The sequence below is a fragment of the Pseudoliparis swirei genome, chromosome 2 (genome assembly GCF_029220125.1).
Source record: "Pseudoliparis swirei isolate HS2019 ecotype Mariana Trench chromosome 2, NWPU_hadal_v1, whole genome shotgun sequence".
NCBI classification, from domain to species: Eukaryota; Metazoa; Chordata; class Actinopteri; order Perciformes; family Liparidae; genus Pseudoliparis; species Pseudoliparis swirei.
The window spans coordinates 22,717,987-22,739,312 of record NC_079389.1 but is presented as its reverse complement, the minus strand read 5'-3'; the positions used below and the strand labels follow the sequence as shown (position 1 = coordinate 22,739,312).

At 48.2% G+C, this 21,326-nt stretch overlaps 1 protein-coding gene across 2 annotated transcripts in view; it reads left to right on the top strand.

The window, feature by feature from the left end:
• Positions 1 to 21,326, top strand: part of cntnap5a (contactin associated protein family member 5a) — a 110,610-nt gene that overhangs the window by 85,293 nt on the left and 3,991 nt on the right. The window contains exons 18-23 of one of the 2 annotated variants that reach the window (XR_008833159.1): positions 2,708 to 2,947; positions 4,570 to 4,729; positions 12,164 to 12,297; positions 12,910 to 12,997; positions 13,072 to 13,275; positions 20,580 to 20,651. Coding sequence is in view for 1 of the 2 variants with exons in the window: in XM_056426110.1 (XP_056282085.1) it covers positions 2,708 to 2,947; positions 4,520 to 4,729; positions 12,164 to 12,297; positions 12,910 to 12,997; positions 13,072 to 13,275; positions 20,580 to 20,651 (948 nt within the window). In the remaining variant the exon portion in view is untranslated. Of the gene's footprint in view, positions 1 to 2,707; positions 2,948 to 4,519; positions 4,730 to 12,163; positions 12,298 to 12,909; positions 12,998 to 13,071; positions 13,276 to 20,579; positions 20,652 to 21,326 lie in introns of both variants that reach the window. The other variant, XM_056426110.1, reaches the window with a different exon arrangement.

The window sequence follows — 21,326 nt, the reverse complement described above, 5'->3', positions numbered from 1 at the left end:
AGTGACAAATGGGAGCAACTGTTGATCTCCAGGAGAACTTGTCATGAGTGGAAGATGTAATTATTTTCACAAGGCGGTTCACAGGTGAACTTTTATGACATCCACTCAGAAGATCAATGTGATTATGCCGGCTTTAAGACTTTCCCCGGCATTTTAAAACCCATTCGGAGTTCGGGAAAGAGATTTCTAAAGTTGTAAAAGAAAGCGCGGTAGACATAAAGAACATGAAATAAAAATTCAGTTAAACAAAACAAAAAGCACCACTGTGGCAGCTAGGGGGGTGGGGTCTCTAATTGGCTTCGGCTGCTGGCTGATTACAGCCAGCTGCTCTGGCTAATTAGAGACCCCACCCCCCTAGCTGCCACAACCACCATGTGTCTAAATGTAACCAAACAATCCGTCATATTTTATGAGACATTACATCATGTGGTGTACAAGGTCATATGTTCCCATGGCTCTATGTTCCCTAGCTCATGTGCCCTTTGTCCCTAGTGTCCCGTCCAATGGACATGAACCTTTCCAATGTCCCCCAGAGAAACAAGTTCAACATCGAAACGCTTAAATGTCTTTAAGTGTTTATTAAACAGGAACGTGGAACGATTCAATTGAATGACCAGAGCTCCACCGACGGTCAGGAGATCTGAGCCAGACGTCATTATTGATGAAGAGTTAGCCCCTCATCCCTCCTCCCTCTCTTGCTTCTTCCTCCTTCCTATGGCGTCCGTGGGGAACAGGTGCTGTCTGCTTTCCCAGATGGTGTTGTGGTTCATACCTAAGAGGTGATAGAGAGAGAGAGACAACAAAGCACTCTGACAATAATATTAAGATCTGTTATTGGCCCTCGCAAGATGAGCTGAACTCTTATATTCCATAGTCCTATGTCCCAAGTTTCTTTGTTCCCAAGGTCTTCTATCCCAGGGTCTTATATCCTTGCAGTCCCAGACTCATATGTTCCCGGGATCCCCTGTTTTCAGGGTTCTGTGTTCCCAGGCTCTTGTATTCAAGCGTCCAATATTACCACGGTCCTATCTTCCCAGGGTTCTCTGTTTCCAGGGTCCAATGTTCTAGAGTCCTATCCTCCGAAGGTCCTGTTTCCAGGCTCCTATGTTCTAGAGTCCTATCTTCCGAGGGTCCTGTTTCTAGACTCCTATGTTCTAGAGTCCTATACTCCGAAGGTCCTGTTTCCAGGCTCCTATGTTCTAGAGTCCTATCTTCCGAGGGTCCTGTTTCTAGATTCCTATGTTCTAGAGTCCTATCTTCCGAGGGTCCTGTTTCTAGACTCCTATGTTCTAGAGTCCTATCTTCCGAGGGTCCTGTTTCTAGACTCCTATGTTCTAGAGTCCTATCTTCAGAGGGTCCTGTTTCTAGACTCCTATGTTCTAGAGTCCTATCTTCCGAGGGTCTTTTTTCCTGGCTCCTATGTTCTAGAGTCCTATCTTCCGAGGATCCTGTTTTTCCAGGGTCCGGTTTCCCAGATCCCTTTACTCCAGGGTCATCCTCGTAGGAAATTGCTTTTCAAAAAGCAAAAGAACAGAAGACAAACCTTTCAAATGCAGTTTGAATGATTACAAATCCATTCGGCCCCCCGAGGAGGAACCTCAGGAAAACTGTTGTAGCCTCAACTTTGAGGGTTTGTTGTTGTTTCAAGCAGCGAGACATCAGTCGGCTGCACACTGCAGGTGGGTGATTTCAACACATTGACCCGGGGGGAACACGCATTGAACATTTGACCCAGGTCAGAAACATCGCTGACCGCATCACACCCTTCGAAAAGGTCTTGTTAATCCGTCACATTTAGAGGATATCGAGCCGGGGAACACGGAACCCTGGGAACAAAAGACTCACTCCGAAACCCAAGAGCGCAATAAGTAAACGACCTTTAGTTCGTCCTTCGGCACAAACTCATAGAAAGGCAATGAAGCCGACGCGATGTCGCGAGCATGTACGACGCCGGGAGAAAGAAAGCTGAGAGGCCGTCCCAAGAGACACGCCTCTCCTGCTTGACCTTACCTCCAGTAACATGCGGACCCCCCGCTGTGAGACGACAATCAGACCCATCCGGTTGTAACGGACAATAGTGAAGCGTACTGATGTTTCCAGAATTTCCTGGATTCGTGTTCAACCCTGAGCCTTGAATCTAAGAGTTTGTCGTTTTCTATTTAATTTACGGAAATCACCGCAAAAGCAACAAATGAAACAGAAACGAGCTGTAAACATGAATGAGATGACATTCATAATCATGTGGACATAAATCACAACATTTTCACTTTCTTATCGACATATATACTAAAATCTAGCGAACATCTAGCATTAGCATCTTATCACAATACATTTTACAAGTTAATTAAAGAATAAAGTCACTACACAAGTCAACACACAAATAAAACACAGAGTACCTCGTTCCCGCTCGGTGCTCAGCGGCTCATAGAGTAAGAAAAACACCTTTTTCATCACTACACCGTCAACTAATGTATTTTTGGCAAAGTCATGTTACGAGATTTACATCGACTACCGGTTCTCGCTGGAAGAGCTTCAAAATAAAAGGTCCCAAAACATACAAAGGCCCTTACAAAATAAAGGCTTACGGGAAACAGTCACCGCAATAACAGAAGCTTTCAGAGCCGTAACGACCGTGACCGTCAGGATGTTCCTCCATCGAAGATGCATCTGAGCACCGCTGTCCTCCGCCTCCCTTACCCCCCCGCAGGAGGAACGGCGTCCCAGCAGAGAGGCTTCCTGGGCTGCATCCGGACGCTGACCGTCAACGGCGTCCACTTTGACCTAGAGGAGCGCGCCAAGGTGACGCCGGGCGTGACCCCCGGCTGCCCCGGCTACTGCACCGGCTCCACCAGCCTGTGCCACAACCGGGGGCGGTGCGTGGAGAAGAGCAACGGCTACGTGTGCGACTGCTCCCAGTCGGCCTACGGCGGGACCACCTGTAACCAAGGTGAGACCCCCCCACCCACACCCCCCCGATCGACGGCCGAGAAATGTGATTAAAAAAGGGTTAACTCAAGATTACGGCGAATAAATAATCGATTTATTTCCCAAGGTTATCCCGTTTGCGGGGCCGGCGTTCGATAAAAATAAAAAAAAGGCAAGCGACGCCAGAGGCAATTAATACTTGTCCTGGCTCCAGACTCCCAGGAACATTTAAAATGCATTAGACCAAATGATCCCCGACGAGCGCGGCCGAGGCCTCCGCCAAGAGCAGCAGGCGCCGCAGACGGAGAGGTAGTCGTGAGGCCTTCAGGTTCCTCTTGCTCGGCGTGTTGATTGTGAAGAAGCCGAGGAGCCGCTCATCCGACGGCTGCTCGGAGAGATCTCTGCTTTACGGCAGCGTGGAGGTCGCTGTGTGGCGGCGGCACCTCTCAGACGACCTGCAGGGCGCAGACTCCCCTTGTGTCTGTGTTTCTATGGACGTTGTTGAGCTTTTCAGGCGTAAAAATGCAGCTGTAAATAAATAAATGCTTTCAGACGTGTGAAGGATGAAGGATGAAGGCGCTATGAAAGTGCTTCACTTTAAAAGGGAGATAAACATATCAGTTACCTGGTAATGATGTAAAGCAGCTGCCACAAGATTATTATATATTATATACTAGCTGAAACTCCAAGTCTGAAAATGAATTCAGCCACCAGGGGGCGATTCCTGTGGTTGTATAGAAGTCTATGCTTCATGTGTTAAAGCTGCATTCTCTCTACTGACCACCACGGGGCGACTCCTCTGGTTGTATAGAAGTATATGCTTCATGTGTTAAAGCTGCATTCTGCCTCCTGACCACCAGGGGGCGACTCATCTGGTTGTATAGAAGTCTATGCTTCATGTGATAAAGCTGCATTCTCTCTCCTGACCACCAGGGGGCTCCTCTGGTTGTATAGAAGTCTATATAGTGACTCTACTTCTCTCTTGATGTATTCCCTCAGTAAACATTGTAAACATGAGTTTATGTCTCAGTCTCTAGTTTCAAGTCTTCTTCTATACAGCATGATGTCATCATTTATACTTTATGGTCATTTAGAGTCTACAGACCATGAAGTAGCTTTATGGGCGGAGCTACAAGGTTTCATCATTTCTCTCAGCCGAGTTTTGCGTTACAGAAAAGATAATGTTCTGAAGACGGATCGCGGTAAATATACAGTACCTACACACACACACACACACACACACTCTCTCTCACACACACACACACACACACACACACACACACACACACACACACACACACAGCCCCAGGAGGAGAGCCCTTCCTTCAGCTGCTCTACCCGCTGGCACTAAATACTTTTTCACTTTTGATGAAGTCGTGTTGATTTATTTTATATCTGGAGGCAGAAAGATCCATCTTTAATCTGACAACCCTCTCCTTCTTCTTCTTCTTCTTCTTCTCCTTCTTCTTCTTCTAATTCTCCTTCTTCTTCTTCTTCTTCTTCTTCTTGTACCTCTTCTACTTCTACTTCTTCTTGTTCCACTTCTACTCCTCCTCCTCCTCCTCCTCCTCCTTCTCCTCTCTTCTCTCCTCAGAGGTGTCGGTGTCCTTTGATGCCGACTCCTCGGTGACGTACTCCTTCCAGGAGCCGTTCTCCGTGATGCAGCGCCCTCAGCCGGCGGGCGGCGGCCGGCGGGCCGGAGAGGACGTGACCTTCAGCTTTGTGACGAAGAGGAGGCCGGCCATGCTGCTCAGCGGGAGCAGCTTCAGCCAGCTCTACATCGCCGTCCTGCTGGCCAACAACGGTACACACACACACACAGAGACACACACTCAAACACACACTTACACACAGACAAACACACACACAGAGACACACACTCAAACACACACTTACACACAGACAAACACACACACAGAGACACACACTCAAACACACACTTACACACAGACAAACACACACAGACAGAGACACACACTCAAACACACACTTACACACAGACAAACACACACACACACACAGAGACACACACTCAAACACACACTTACACACAGACAAACACACACAGACAGAGACACACACTCAAACACACACTTACACACAGACAAACACACACACACACAGACAGAGACACACACTCAAACACAAACTTACACACACACACACACACAGAGACACACACTCACACACACACACAGACACACACTCAAACACACACTTACACACAGACAAACACACACACACACACAGAGACACACACTCAAACACACACTTACACACACACAGAGACACACACACACACACAGAGACACACACTCAAACACACACTTACACACAGACAAACACACACACACACACAGAGACACACACTCAAACACACACTTACACACACACAGAGACACACACTCAAACACACACTTACACACAGACAAACACACACAGACAGAGACACACACTCAAACACACACTTACACACAGACAAACACACACACACACAGACAAACACACACAGATAGAGACACACACTCGTGCTCACACACACTCACACGTAAACACACAAACACTCAACCTCACACACTCACACACATGTTGGCCAGAATAAAGCTGCACAGTAACTCACAGCGCTGACATGTAGTTATCTATGGCAGCCGGTGGGGAGAGTGAGAGTGTGTGTGAGTGTGAGTGTGTGTGTGTGTGTGTGTGTGTGAGTGTGTGTGTGTGTGAATGTGAGTGTGTGTGTGTGTGTGAGCAGGCATGAAAACGGGTCAGGAGTGAAAAAGGTGAGAAGGATAGGCGCGCGGGGGGGGGGGTGTGGGTGCTGGTGACTTCCACGAACATCGATGTTGGACATTGTATGATAATCTGTAGGCATGGACGGATTAAGAAACCACGGGCCCCTGGGCCTGGATGTGTCAAGGCCCCCGCAAAAAACACATCGCTAACAAAACAGTCCGTATGGAACTACGGATCGTATCATATCAATACAAAGTTAATAACAGAGACTTCACGCAAAGGCTCTGGCTTAGGGGCCCCCTGAGCTCATGGGCCCCTGGTGCCGGTAGGCTCGTTCGGTAATCCATCCCTGAGTAGGACTATTGGGGCCCTGTTACTGACATGAATGACTTAAGCCCAGCATATACCGGTGACGGCACATCGTGTCATATCATCATATTAATATCATCATATTCATATCAATACAAAGTTAATAACAGCGACGTCACGCGCGGAGGCCCAGGCCCGGTAGGCCCGTTTGTTAATCCATCCCTGTCTGTAGGTCCTCCATTCTGGTGATCGGGCCCTATAATAAAAGTAATATTGTGTATAATATGGTCATTCATGAACCGACTTCCTTTTGTTGTTGGCGTGAACAAGTCTTCAAGTCTTGTGCTCTGCTGAGCCACGAGTCTGTTCCTCGAGTCTGTTCCACGAGTCTGTTCCTCGAGTCTGTTCCTCGAGTCGGTTCCTCGAGTCGGTTCCTCGAGTCTGTTCCTCGAGTCTGTTCCTCGAGTCTGTTCCTCGAGTCTGTTCCTCGAGTCTGTTCCACGAGTCTGTTCCTCGAGTCTGTTCCACGAGTCTGTTCCTCGAGTCTGTTCCTCGAGTCTGTTCCTCGAGTCGGTTCCTCGAGTCTGTTCCTCGAGTCGGTTCCTCGAGTCTGTTCCATGAGTCTGTTCCTTGAGTCTGTTCCATGAGTCTGTTCCTCGAGTCTGTTCCATGAGTCTGTTCCTCGAGTCTGTTCCTCGAGTCTGTTCCTCGAGTCTGTTCCTCGAGTCTGTTCCTCGAGTCTGTTCCTCGAGTCTGTTCCTCGAGTCTGTTCCACGAGTCTGTTCCTCGAGTCTGTTCCACGAGTCTGTTCCTCGAGTCTGTTCCTCGAGTCGGTTCCTTGAGTCTGTTCCTCGAGTCGGTTCCTCGAGTCTGTTCCATGAGTCTGTTCCTTGAGTCTGTTCCATGAGTCTGTTCCTCGAGTCTGTTCCATGAGTCTGTTCCTCGAGTCTGTTCCTTGAGTCTGTTCCTCGAGTCTGTTCCTCGAGTCTGTTCCTCGAGTCTGTTCCATGAGTCTGTTCCTCGAGTCTGTTCCTCGAGTCTGTTCCTCGAGTCTGTTCCTCGAGTCTGTTCCTCGAGTCTGTTCCTCGAGTCTGTTCCATGAGTCTGTTCCATGAGTCTGTTCCATGAGTCTGTTCCTCGAGTCTGTTCCTCGAGTCTGTTCCTCGAGTCTGTTCCTCGAGTCTGTTCCTCGAGTCTGTTCCTCGAGTCTGTTCCATGAGTCTGTTCCATGAGTCTGTTCCATGAGTCTGTTCCTTGAGTCTGTTCCATGAGTCTGTTCCTTGAGTCTGTTCCATGAGTCTGTTCCTCGAGTCTGTTCCATGAGTCTGTTCCTCGAGTCTGTTCCTCGAGTCTGTTCCATGAGTCTGTTCCTCGAGTCTGTTCCTTGAGTCTGTTCCTCGAGTCTGTTCCTTGAGTCTGTTCCTCGAGTCTGTTCCTCGAGTCTGTTCCTCGAGTCTGTTCCATGAGTCTGTTCCTCGAGTCTGTTCCTTGAGTCTGTTCCTTGAGTCTGTTCCTTGAGTCTGTTCCATGAGTCTGTTCCTTGAGTCTGTTCCATGAGTCTGTTCCTTGAGTCTGTTCCATGAGTCTGTTCCTCGAGTCTGTTCCTTGAGTCTGTTCCTCGAGTCTGTTCCTTGAGTCTGTTCCATGAGTCTGTTCCTCGAGTCTGTTCCTCGAGTCTGTTCCATGAGTCTGTTCCTCGAGTCTGTTCCTCGAGTCTGTTCCTCGAGTCTGTTCCTCGAGTCTGTTCCATGAGTCTGTTCCTCGAGTCTGTTCCTTGAGTCTGTTCCTCGAGTCTGTTCCATGAGTCTGTTCCTTGAGTCTGTTCCTCGAGTCTGTTCCTTGAGTCTGTTCCATGAGTCTGTTCCTCGAGTCTGTTCCTTGAGTCTGTTCCTTGAGTCTGTTCCATGAGTCTGTTCCTCGAGTCTGTTCCTTGAGTCTGTTCCTCGAGTCTGTTCCTCGAGTCTGTTCCATGAGTCTGTTCCATGAGTCTGTTCCTCGAGTCTGTTCCTTGAGTCTGTTCCTCGAGTCTGTTCCATGAGTCTGTTCCTTGAGTCTGTTCCTTGAGTCTGTTCCTTGAGTCTGTTCCTTGAGTCTGTTCCTCGAGTCTGTTCCATGAGTCTGTTCCTTGAGTCTGTTCCTTGAGTCTGTTCCTCGAGTCTGTTCCTCGAGTCTGTTCCTCGAGTCTGTTCCTTGAGTCTGTTCCTTGAGTCTGTTCCTTGAGTCTGTTCCTCGAGTCTGTTCCATGAGTCTGTTCCTCGAGTCTGTTCCTTGAGTCTGTTCCTTGAGTCTGTTCCTTGAGTCTGTTCCTTGAGTCTGTTCCATGAGTCTGTTCCTTGAGTCTGTTCCTCGAGTCTGTTCCTCGAGTCTGTTCCTCGAGTCTGTTCCATGAGTCTGTTCCTTGAGTCTGTTCCTTGAGTCTGTTCCTCGAGTCTGTTCCATGAGTCTGTTCCTTGAGTCTGTTCCTTGAGTCTGTTCCTTGAGTCTGTTCCATGAGTCTGTTCCTTGAGTCTGTTCCTTGAGTCTGTTCCATGAGTCTGTTCCTTGAGTCTGGTCCTTGAGTCTGTTCCTTGAGTCTGTTCCTCGAGTCTGTTCCTCGAGTCTGTTCCTCGAGTCTGTTCCTCGAGTCTGTTCCTTGAGTCTGTTCCTTGAGTCTGTTCCATGAGTCTGTTCCTTGAGTCTGTTCCTTGAGTCTGTTCCATGAGTCTGTTCCTTGAGTCTGTTCCTTGAGTCTGTTCCTTGAGTCTGTTCCATGAGTCTGTTCCTTGAGTCTGTTCCTTGAGTCTGTTCCATGAGTCTGTTCCTTGAGTCTGTTCCATGAGTCTGTTCCTTGAGTCTGTTCCTTGAGTCTGTTCCATGAGTCTGTTCCTTGAGTCTGGTCCTTGAGTCTGTTCCTTGAGTCTGTTCCTCGAGTCTGTTCCATGAGTCTGTTCCTTGAGTCTGGTCCTTGAGTCTGTTCCTTGAGTCTGTTCCATGAGTCTGTTCCTTGAGTCTGTTCCTTGAGTCTGTTCCTTGAGTCTGTTCCTTGAGTCTGTTCCATGAGTCTGTTCCTTGAGTCTGTTCCTTGAGTCTGTTCCTTGAGTCTGTTCCTTGAGTCTGTTCCTTGAGTCTGTTCCTTGAGTCTGTTCCTTGAGTCTGTTCCTCGAGTCTGTTCCTCGAGTCTGTTCCTCGAGTCTGTTCCATGAGTCTGTTCCATGAGTCTGTTCCTCGAGTCTGTTCCTCGAGTCTGTTCCATGAGTCTGTTCCATGAGTCTGTTCCTTGAGTCTGGTCCTTGAGTCTGTTCCTTGAGTCTGTTCCTCGAGTCTGTTCTGCCTCTACCTGGTTGTCACGATCTTCTATACCATACCTGCCATAAATATCATGATACTGATACAATACCATAAAAACGATGCTGGTATATTTATCTATAATAGTAATAAATAAAATATCTGTATGGTTCACTTTTTACCAACTTTTTCAACACTTAACAAATGGCAGTAATATTAGTATTAGCCTACAAGATATTAATGAAACTACATGGAGCCATCATAGCATTGATTATACACTATGAGGCCGTTAGTCTGTATCTGACCAGATGATACAGAGTTCATCAGGATGAGCAGCTGTAGAGTTACACAACTTTACAGACTGAACTTAACCCTTGTGTTGCCTTAGGGTCATTTTGACCCGAATCAATATTACACCCTCCCCCCGCCTTTGGGTCATTTTGACCCGATTCAATGTTTCACCCTCCTGTTACCTTTATATTTACTAACATATTTTACCCTTTGGGTTCAATTTGACGCCAGCAATTAAAACCTCCAGAAAATTATTAGAATTAATATTGTTTTCCAAGTTTAAGTGTGAGGCACTTTATGTTTGTTTGTTGACTACCGAAAGAACACCGACATTAAACATTGAATGGGGTCAAATTAATCCTAAGGCAGGGGGTGTAATATTGATTCGGGTCAAAATGACCCTAAGGCAACACAAGGGTTAAACATTTCACTTCTGGCATCTTTTTTTATTTTTATTTTTAAAGCCGACAATTCCGCCACTTAACGCCCCTCTCTGTTAGCCCTGCGCAGTGTGCGCAGACAGCTCGACACGGAGCAGCGCGTGCGCTCTGATCGCTCTTTTAATGAAGTATCGAGACTAAAAATATGCTAAATCACATCGCTCTTAACGTACGGGTACTTCGTTAGCATCGCTACACCGTGCAGCGTGACAGCAGCAGATGTAGCGGACTAACATTCAAGCTAACCTAAACCACCAAACGCTGAAGACATCTTGACGCTGATTGGCCAAGACGCGACACGTCCCATCAAAGATGTTTTATTGCGAAGAGCACCACTCCACATTTTCTCCGTGTCCCACTCCAATCTCATAAACGCCGGCCGGCCAATTGAACCCCTACCCCAAAACAAAAACTCTTCGGGTCTACACGATTCACGTAAGTCACCTATTTTGGTTTCAAAACGGCGAATTTCGCCGAAAGGTGAGATATTCTCATGCCTGGTGAGTGTGTGTGTGAGTGTGAGTGTGTCTGTGTGTGTTTGTGTGTGTGTGAGTTTGTGTGTCTGTGTGTGTGTGTGAGTGTGTGTGTGTTTGTGTGTGTGTGAGTTTGTGTGTCTGTGTGTGTGTTTGAGTGTTTGTGTCTGTGTGTGTGTGTGTGTCCAAGGCTAATATCTCTTATTATTAAACCAGGATAATAATATTTTCTTTACTCATTAATGACTCACGGGCCTCTAGGGGGCTCCTCCTCCTCTTCCTCCTCTTCCTCCTCCTCTCCTTCTCATCTCTCCTCCTCTCGTCCTCCTCTTCTCCTCCTCTCCCTCTTCCTCTCCTCCTCTACTCTTTCTCTTTCCCCTCTCCTCTCCCTAATCTACTCTTTCTCTTCCCCTTCTCCTCTCCCTCCTCCTCTCTTCCTCCTCTCTTCTTCCTCCTCTCCTCCTCCTCCTCTCCTCCTCCTGTAATGCTTTTTTGTGTGTGGAATGAAATCATTGTCTCTGCTGACCGGTGATCGACCAATCGGAGGCCTCCGTCTCGACCGAGCTGATGAAGTGGCCGGAGAGCCGGAGGGTCCAGAGGGCGCGTCTCGTCATCATCATTATTATTATTAATTATTAATTATCACTGTCATCAGCTGCTTTAAGTGAAACCTCTGACACAATACGTCACCATGGTTACCAGATCAGCTCCACAGTCACACGGCAGGTCGTCCTCCTCTCCCCTTTCCTCATCTCCTCTCCTCCTCCTCTCCTCATCTCCTCTCCTCCTCCTCTCCTCTCCTCCTCCTCTCCTCATCTCCTCTCCTCCTCCTCCTCCTCTTCTCCTCTCCTCCTCTCCTCCTCATCTCCTCTCCTCCTCCTCTCCCCTCTCCTCCTCCTCTCCCCTCTCCTCCTCCTCTCCTCTCCTCCTCTCCTCCTCTACTCATCTCCTCTCCCCTTTCCTCCTCCTCTCCTCCTCCTCCCCTCTCCTCCTCCTCCCCTCTCCTCATCTCCTCTCCTCCTCTACTCATCTCCTCTCCCCTTTCCTCCTCCCCTCTCCTCTCCTCCTCCCCTCTCCTCCTCATCTCCTCTCCCCTCTCCTCCTCCTCTCCTCCTCTACTCATCTCCTCTCCTCTCCTCCTCATCTCCTCTCCTCCTCCTCTACTCATCTCCTCTCCTCTCCTCCTCCTCCTCTTCTCCGGCCTCCTCTCCTCATCTCCTCTCCTCATCTCCTCTCCCCTTTCCTCCTCCTCCTCTCCTCTACTCCTCTCCTCATCTCCTCTCCTCCTCCTCTCCTCTCCCCTTTCCTCCTCTCCTCTCCTCATCTCCTCTCCTCCTCCTCTCCTGCTCCTCCTCTCCCCTCTCCTCCTCCTTCTCCTCTCCTCCTCCTCCTATTCTCCTATTCTCCTCCTCTCCTCCTCCTCCTCTCCTCTCCCCTCTCCTCCTCCTCCTCTCCTCCTCTCCTTCCCGGCTCAGACTTTTATCTTTTTTGACAGAATCTGGCTCAAAGTGAACGAGGGAGATTTTAAAAACGAGACGAGTAGAAGAAGAAAAACTCGTATTTTTAATGAAATATTCATCCCGCGCGATGCGTTCGAGAACCGTCGGGAAAGGTGAACATCTGAGGGCGTCGGTGGTTTTTCCTTCTGGGACGCAGTGGTTCTGCCGCGTGGTTCAGGAGGAGCGGTTCTCCTGGGTTCTCCCGGCTCAGCCGTGTGCTCTGTCTCAGGGAGTCTTCAGATCCGGTACCAGCTGCAGGCCGACCGGCGCCCCGACGTCTTCAGCCCCGGCGGCGCCAACCTGGCGGACGGGCGGCTGCACCGGGTCAGAATCCACCGGGTGGGGAAGAACCTCTACGTGCAAGTACGGTGACCCACATATATACACATATTATATATGCATTTATATATATAAGCAACATCTGGTTTTAAGAATCTTTTTCTGTCACCGCACCGTTACAAACTTTTTAATTAACCGCATGCCCGAATAATTCAGAGCTCACAGAAAACAAATTATTATTTTTTATTTTTTATTCAGTTTTTTTTTATGGAGCCTGCTGCAAACTATTATTATAATTTAATTTTTTACTGTTAATATTTTTTTAAGCAAGCGTGGCGAAAATTAGTATTATTCTATTTTGTTATTGTTTTGTTTTTATATGTAGCCTGGCATAAATCATTATTATTTTTATTTTGTTATTGTTATATATTTTTTTATGGAGCCTGGTGCAAATTATTATTATTATAACAATGTTGTTTTTTATTGTTATAATTTCTTTTATGGAGCCTGGCGCAAATTATTATTAATATTGTATTTTTTTATTTTTTATTTTTTTAATGAAGCCTGGCGCAAATGATTATTATTTTTTAAATTTCTCATAAAACATTTTTTTAGACGGTCTAAACCACTTCCGAGCTCTCGTGGGGGGGTTCGGGTGTCACGAAGCCATAGAGAGACGTTTAATTTCTCCACCAGATCGACCAGGACGTCCACAGGAAGTACTCGCTGTCGTCGGAGGCGGAGTTTATCTCAATCAGGTCCCTGACGTTGGGGAAAGTCACCAGTAAGTCCTCCTCCTCCTCTCGGCCAATCGGCGGCCCCCGTGACCGTGTCTCACGGCGTGCTCTCTCTCCTCAGCGGGGAAGGAGCAGCTGGACGGCGAGGCGGCGGGTGCCGGGGGGCGGGGCTTCGTGGGCTGCCTCTCCGCGCTGCAGTTCAACCACGTCGCCCCGCTGAAGGCGGCGCTCGCCAACCGAGGAAGCCCATTGGTCACCGTGAGGGGGCCGCTGGTCCAGTCCAACTGCGGAGCGCTGGCGGAGTCCACCTCACACACACTGCACGGTCAGAGCACACACACACACACACACACACACACACACACACACAGACACACCTCACACACACTGCACGGTCAGAGCACACACACGCACACACACACACACAGACACACCTCACACACTGCACGGTCAGAGCACACACACACACACCCACACACTCAGACACATATGCACACACACGCACACACCGACACACAAACATACGCTCACACACACACATTCTCACTCACACACTCACACATACACACAGACACACACTCAAACACATTCACATTCATTTACACTCACACACACACTGACACACAAATGCATACACACACATTCACACTCACACACATGCACACAGTCTCACAAACACACACACATAAACACGTATACTCTCACACTCACACACATGCACACAGTCTCACACACACACTCACACTTCGTGGTTGTTGAAATGTCGATCTTTTTGTTTTGTTTTCTGCAAGTGAGATAAAAAAGCCAAAAGTTCCCAAAATAATCAATGAATCAATTAATCAATTAGTTGATGTCCAGACATATAAAGAAGCATCCTGGTTCAGCCTCTTCATCTACGATTCTATCTGATGAGGAAGAAAAGATTATTGACTTCATTAGAAGCCACAAAGGCCATTTGGAATTACCTCCCTCAACCTCACAGTTAATTAATATCACCTCCTCAAATAAATTAATCTCAAAGATATGTAGCATAATATCACACTCTGAAATAATAACCATACCAATAATAAAATGGGAATTTGACTTAGCTATCACTCCTGATGCCGACTTCTGGACCAAAATCTGTACTAATATATATTTTATGACCAAAATAAAAATTTACAATGAATACAATATAAAATACTTCACAGAATTCACTACACTGGGCACAAAATGTTTAAAATAATTTTCACTACAGACATCTGTCCACATTGCATGCAAAATACTCAGGATAGTTACATTCACGCCACCTGGCACTGCACACCAGTTCAACACTTTTGGAAACAAATATCTGAGTCATTGTCTGTTTTCCTGGGCTGCCTCATCCCGTTATCCCCATCACACTGTTTACTGGGAGACATCTCATCTATAAACCTGAGCAAAACAAACTGCAAAATACTTCTCGTGGCCCTAACTATCGCCAAGAAAACAATCCTCGTGAACTGGAAATCAAGGAATAACACACATATCTCACACTGGAAAAATTTAATGTCAGAATATATTTCAATGGAACAACTCACCTCATCTATCATTTACAATACAACAGAACACCACGACATCTGGTCATCATTCACTATATTTTTACAAACATGACACCACTCCTCTTATTTATTAGTTAATTCATAATGCACACGCACACACATATACACATGTACACATGCATCTGTCTTTCTTTCTTCTTCTCCTTCTAATTATTATTATTATGTTTTTTTTTGTTTTTGTTTTTTTTTGTCACAAATACTCAGACTTTATGATGTTATGTCCATTGTTTTGTCGTCTTCATTGTTTATTGTCCTCTATGTGTTATGTCTATGTATTGTCTTTTGTCTTATAATAAAATTTAGAAAAAGAAAAAAAAGCCAGAAAAAAAAAGCCAAAAAGGCTGATAGCGTCCCCACAGGCCTAGGGTTCCATTCCCGTGTGTGTGTGTGTGTGTGTGTGTAGATAGATAGATAGATATATATATACTTTATTAATCCCCAAGGGGAAATTTGTCGTCACAGTAGCAGCACCAATAAACTAAACACACGAGAATATAATATAAAATATAAAAAACAGGGATGAAAGATATAGATGTATACAAGTAAAATATAAAATACAAAATGAAGTATATATATGTATATAAAATGAAACATATATGTATTTATATACACACACACAAACAAATATAATACAATGACTGTGCAAAGTATACAAAGTAAAATATAAAAGAAAATATATATGTATATATATACAACATATATGCATACACAATACAATACTAATGACTGCAGTGTAAAATTAAATTAAATATACAAATATTAAATATAGACAGAGTGTGCAAAATGCAAAGTGTGTGTATGTGTGTAGTGTAAATGAAAATGAAATGTGTGAAGTGCAGATCAACATAGTGTAAATATGAAGTTATTATTACAGTTCTTGCACTGGGATCTGGCAAGAGGTGATCTGTTGTAGAGCCTCATAGCCGTCGGCAGGAATGTTCTCCTGTATCTGTCCTTGTGGCAGCGGAGCGTGAGGAGACGTCTGGAGAAAGACCTCCTCTGTCCCTGTAGGAGGTGGTGGAGAGGGTGGTCCGGGTGGTCCGGGTGGTCCGGGTTGTCCAATATGGACACAAGTTTCTTCAACGTCCTCCTCTCCACCACCTGTTCCAGGTGCTCCAGCTGGCAGCCGATGATGGAGCCAGCCTTCCTAACCAGTCTGTTAGACGGCTGGTGTCACCGGCTCCGATGCTGCTCCCCCAGCAGACAATGGCAAAGTGCAGCACACTGGCCACAACCGACTGGTAGAATAACTCCAGCATCTTGCTGCACACGTTGAAGGATCGAAGCTTTCTCAGGAAAAAGAGTCAACTCCTCCCCTTCCTGTACACAGCGTTGATGTTGGCCTTCCAGTTCAGTCGGCTGTCGATGGAGACGCCCAGGTACTTGTCCGCCTCCACCATGTCCACGTCCACTCCCAGGACACTCAGAGGTGGAGGAGCTGTCGCCTTCCTCCTGAAGTCCACCACCATCTCTCTGGTCTTGGCCACGTTCAGCCGCAGGTGGTTCTCATCGGCCCACTTTACAAAGTCGCTCACCACTGCCCTGTCCTCCTCCTCCCGTCCATCCCTAATACACCCGACCACTGCAGAGTCATCAGAGTACTTCTGCAGATGGCATGACTCCGTGTTGTACTGGAAGTCACTGGTGTACAGGGTGAAGAGGAAGGGAGACAGAACAGTTCCCTGTGGGGCTCCAGCATCACTGACCTCCAGACAGCACACGGCCCATTCTGACAAACTGTGGCCTGTGAGGTAGTCAGTGATCCAGGAGATGGTGGACGCGTCCACACCGACCACCCGCAGCTTCTCACTCAGCAGCAGTGGCTGGATGGTGTTAAATGCACTGGAGAAGTCAAAGAAAGTGACTCTCACAGAGACACCGGTTCCATCCAGGTGCGACTGAGCTCGTTGCAGCAGGTAGATGATGGCGTCGTCCACTCCCACATGAGGCTGGTAAGCAAATTGCAGAGGGTCCAGCGACGATTTCACCTGCGGCCGGAGGTGGGCCAAGACCAGCCTCTCCAGCACCTTCATCACATGGGAGGTGAGGGCGACCGGTCGGTAGTCGTTGAGGCCAGATGGTGTTGACTTCTTTGGGACGGGGACCAGGCACGACGTCTTCCACAGCACCGGGACTTCCCCCAGCCTCAGGCTGAGGTTGAAGAGGCGCTGCAGGACACCAGACAGCTGGGTGGGCAGGTCTTTAGGACCCTGGGGCTGATGCCATCAGGACCTTCAGCTCTGCGCTGGAGTAGTTTCACCTGGTCAGTCGTCACAGAGAGAGGGGGGAGGGTGGAGGAGCCCATTGTTATTGAGGGCTCGGTGGATGTGCAGCTCAGCATGGGGGACAGAGGGGGAGGTGTTTGGGAGGTGTGATGTGTGGAGGAGACAGGAGAGGGCTGTGAACTGAACCTATTGAAAAAACAGTTGAGCTGGTTGGCCCTCTCCAGGGAGCCCCCTGGCTGTCTCCCTCCCACCTTGAAGCCAGTTATCTGCTTCATCCCAGACCACACCTACCTTGTGTTGTTCAGCTGGAGTTTGGCCTCCAGCTTCCTCCTGTAGGAGTCCTTGCCCTCCCTGAGCTTCACCTTCAGGTTGCGCTGGGCTCTCCTCAGCTCATCCCTGTCTCCAGACCTGAAAGCAGCTTTCTTCATGTTAAGAAGCGCCTTCAGGTCCCTGGTGATCCAGGGCTTGTTGTTGGGGAAGCAGCGCACAGTCCGTGATGGGATGGTGGTGTGTTCACAGAACTTGATGTATTCCGTGATGCAGTCGGTCATCCTGTTGATGTCCTCCCCGTGCGGTCCACACAGCGCATCCCAGTCCGTTGACTCGAAGCAGTCCTGTAGAGCGTCGTTAGCCTCCAGAGACCACCTCCTCACAGTCCTGGTGGTCACAGCCTCTTCACCAGAGGAACATACCTGGGAGTCAGCCGGACCAGGTCATGATCAGACCTGCCGAGGGGGGGAAGGGCAGTGGCGCTGTATGCGTCCTTAGTATTAGCATACAGCAAGTCCAGAGTGTGGCACTGGGATGCCACTTGTTGTGGTGCTTTTGTGGTTCGACTGAGTTAAGGAAGTGTTGCTTCCTGTGTTCTTGTTGTTCTTGGTTTATACTCTAGGTTGAAATGCACTTATTGGAAGTCGCTTTGGATAAAAGCGTCTGCTAAATGACATGTAATGTAATGTAATGTGTTATTGTTCCTTGTTGGGCAGTCTATATATTGATGGAAGGTTGGCAGAGCTTTATCCAATGTGGTGTGGTTGAAGTCACCAGTGATGGCCATGAATGCTCCAGGCTGATGATTCAGCAGAGCAGACACAGTGGAGTGGATGGTGTCCACAGCTTCCTCAGCGTCAGCTGATGGCGGCACGTACACGACAACCACAATGGCGGACGTGAACTCCCTCGGCAAATAGTACGGGCGCATCCCCACGGCCAACAGTTCAATGTTCGGGCTACAGAAGCGCCCCTTCACGCACACATGGTCCGGATGGCACCACCGTTCATTCACATAAACAGCGATCCCGCCCCCCCTCTTCTTACCGCTCAGTGTAGCGTCTCTGTCAGCCCGAACAGTCCTGAAGCCGGGCAAAGACGCGCTGTGATCCGGGTAATCCGCGTGCAGCCACGTCTCAGTGAAACACAAGAGACTGCTCTCACGGAAGATCCTCTCAGTCATTACCAGCGCGCCGAGCTCATCTGTCTTATTTGCCAAAGACCTCACGTTCCCCGTTATGATCGACGGTACCGAGGGTTTGTATCTCCTCGTTTTAGCCCTCCGCTTGGCCCCGCCCTGCAGCCGCGAGCCCTTCTCCGTCGCTCCACCGGGATCACAGGTCTGTCTCCAGGCAGAAGCTGCGGCCTGCACAGCGATCAGCTGAGCGCGCGAGTAAACAACGGTCCCCGTCATTGTTTGTTGTGGCCCTCCGATACAAACGACAAAGTGAACAAAAGCCACGGGAAAAGTTGCGAAAAAAGTACTAACTGTCCATTGTCCGACCGTAACTTAGACCAACGTGAAAGAAAAGGAAAAGAAAAAGAGAGGAAAAGTGGAAAAAAAGACAATAAAATAAAAAGCATATGGGCAGCTACTGCGACAGGCAGCCGTTGGCACGGCGCCATCTTGTAGCGTCCCCACAGGCCGAGGGTGTGTGTGTGGGTGAGTGTGTGTGTGTGTGTGTGTCCCTGTGCGTGAGGCGTTGTGGCTCGTCATCTCCTCAGAGAATCAGACCCCCGGCCTCAGCTGGGATCAGCCTCCGACCCACGGACAGGATACAGCCGTTAGAGGATAATCAGGTTTATTGATAATGCCGGATCGACGGGATTACTGGATGGACCGGATCAGAACCGCCCTCCCCCCCCCCCCCCCACACACACACGCTCCATGCCCTAGTTGTTGCCGTTTGTCTCTTCCTCCTCACGATCTGACCGCGGTGATGAAGATGCCCTCCTGGCGATGAAATGACCCAGTTTATGAAAAACAAGCCAGAACCCTCAGAAAGAGTTCTGCTCTCACTCCGGGAACTTCTGTTGGAGACGAGCCAATCAGATCACAGCTCTCAGTCTGACCTGTCACAGCGGTTCTTTCACCCGTCGCTCTTCGTGCGTTTTATTTATTTTATTTTATTTCTACATTTTACAGTTTTTTGTTTGAGATCGTTAAAAAACACGGAGAGTATTCAGACCCTTAAAATGTTCACTCTTTGTTTCATTGCAGCCATTTGCTAAAATCAAAAAAGTTCATTTTATTTCTCATGAATGTTCACTCAGTAACCCATCTGGACAGAAAAAACAGACATGTAGACATTTTTGCAAATTTATTAAAAATGAATAAGTGAAATATCACATGGTCCAAAGTATTGCGGTCCACTTCGTCTGGTCCTGCTGGAGACGGTCTCCTCCTTCATTGGACTTGATGAGGAAAGACCTGACAGCTCACAGTGCATAGATAAATATATACGTGAACACCTTCGTCAGACGCCCTCCTCATCCTCTCGTCTGTGGAGGCTCCAGATTGATGAGATTCTCTCATTTAGAGATAAACAAAACAAATATTTTTAAATGCTTTTTTTTTGGCAGCAAGAAGCAGACGCCGGCTTCGGTCCTCGCTCGGCATCGAATTATTATTGTTAGTTTAAATACGACATCTTCTCACTTTTTTTTATTTACACCGAGATTTCACAAAATCTTTTGTCATTGAAATTTGGTTTAAAGTCCTGGACACTCATTGGTCACCATGTGAATGACCCCATTGCTCACCATGTGGATGACCCCATTGGTCACCGTGTGGATGACCCCATTGGTCACTGTGTGGATGACCCATTGGTCACCGTGTGGATGACCCCATTGGTCACCATGTTGATGACCCATTGGTCACTGTGTGGATGACCCCATTGGTCACCGTGTGGATGACCCCATTGGTCACCGTGTGGATGACCCCATTGGTCACCATGTTGATGACCCATTGGTCACTGTGTGGATGACCCCATTGGTCACCGTGTGGATGACCCCATTGGTCACCGTGTGGATGACCCATTGGTCACCGTGTGGATGACCCCATTGGTCACCGTGTGGATGACCCATTGGTCACCGTGTGGATGACCCCATTGGTCACTGTGTGGATGACCCCATTGGTCACCATGTGGATGACCCATTGGTCACCGTGTGGATGACCCCATTGGTCACCATGTGGATGACCCCATTGGTCACCGTGTGGATGACCCCATTGGTCACTGTGTGGATGACCCCATTGGTCACCGTGTGGATGAACCCATTGGTCACCGTGTGGATGACCCCATTGGTCACCATGTGGATGACCCATTGGTCACCGTGTGGATGACCCCATTGGTCACCACGTGGATGACCCCATTGGTCACCATGTGGATGAACCCATTGGTCACCGTGTGGATGACCCATTGGTCACCGTGTGGATGACCCCATTGGTCACCACGTGGATGACCCCATCGGTCACCATGTTCATGAACCCTGTGTGGAAAACAGACGAGGGTCCACGTTAACGCCGGTTTCTTTGTCCTCCTCTGCTCCTCCAGATCAAACCGTGACGGCCAATAAGGACGAGGATCAGCACGGCGCCGCCCAGAAGGACTTGGCTGTGATCGCAGGTCGGTTCCTCTTTCCTTGGCGACGAGTCACGACGGTTCCCTCCATCTCGCTCCTCTCGATAACCCCCGATTTAGCTCGGGTTTATTTTCATTACTCAGCTTTGTTTTGAATTTTAATTGACTCCGACGATGATGACGATGATGATGATGGTGATAGTGATGATGATTATGTTGATAATGGTGACGAGGATGTTTGAGGATTACTTCGTTCTTTCTGAACGGGAAAACGTTGCTTTGTATTTTGTGTCTCTTTTCAGGATTAGTTTAACATGTTGGTAAAATACACGGGGGGTACAATGAGTACAGGGGGTAGAGGAGGTAGAGGGGTTCAGGGGGTAGAGGAGGTAGAAGGGTTCAGGGGATAGAGGAGGTAGAAGGGTTCAGGGGGTAGAGGAGGTAGAAGGGTTCAGGGGGTAGAGGAGGTAGAAGGGTTCAGGGGATAGAGGAGGTAGAAGGGTTCAGGGGATAGAGGAGGTAGAAGGGTTAAGGGGGTAGAGAGGTTCATGAGAGAGTGGTTCAGGGGGTAGAGGAGGTAGAAGGGTTCAGGGGATAGAGGAGGTAGAAGGGTTCAGGGGGTAGAGGAGGTAGAAGGGTTCAGGGGATAGAGGAGGTAGAAGGGTTCAGGGGGTAGAGGAGGTAGAAGGGTTCAGGGGGTAGATGAGGTAGAAGGGTTCA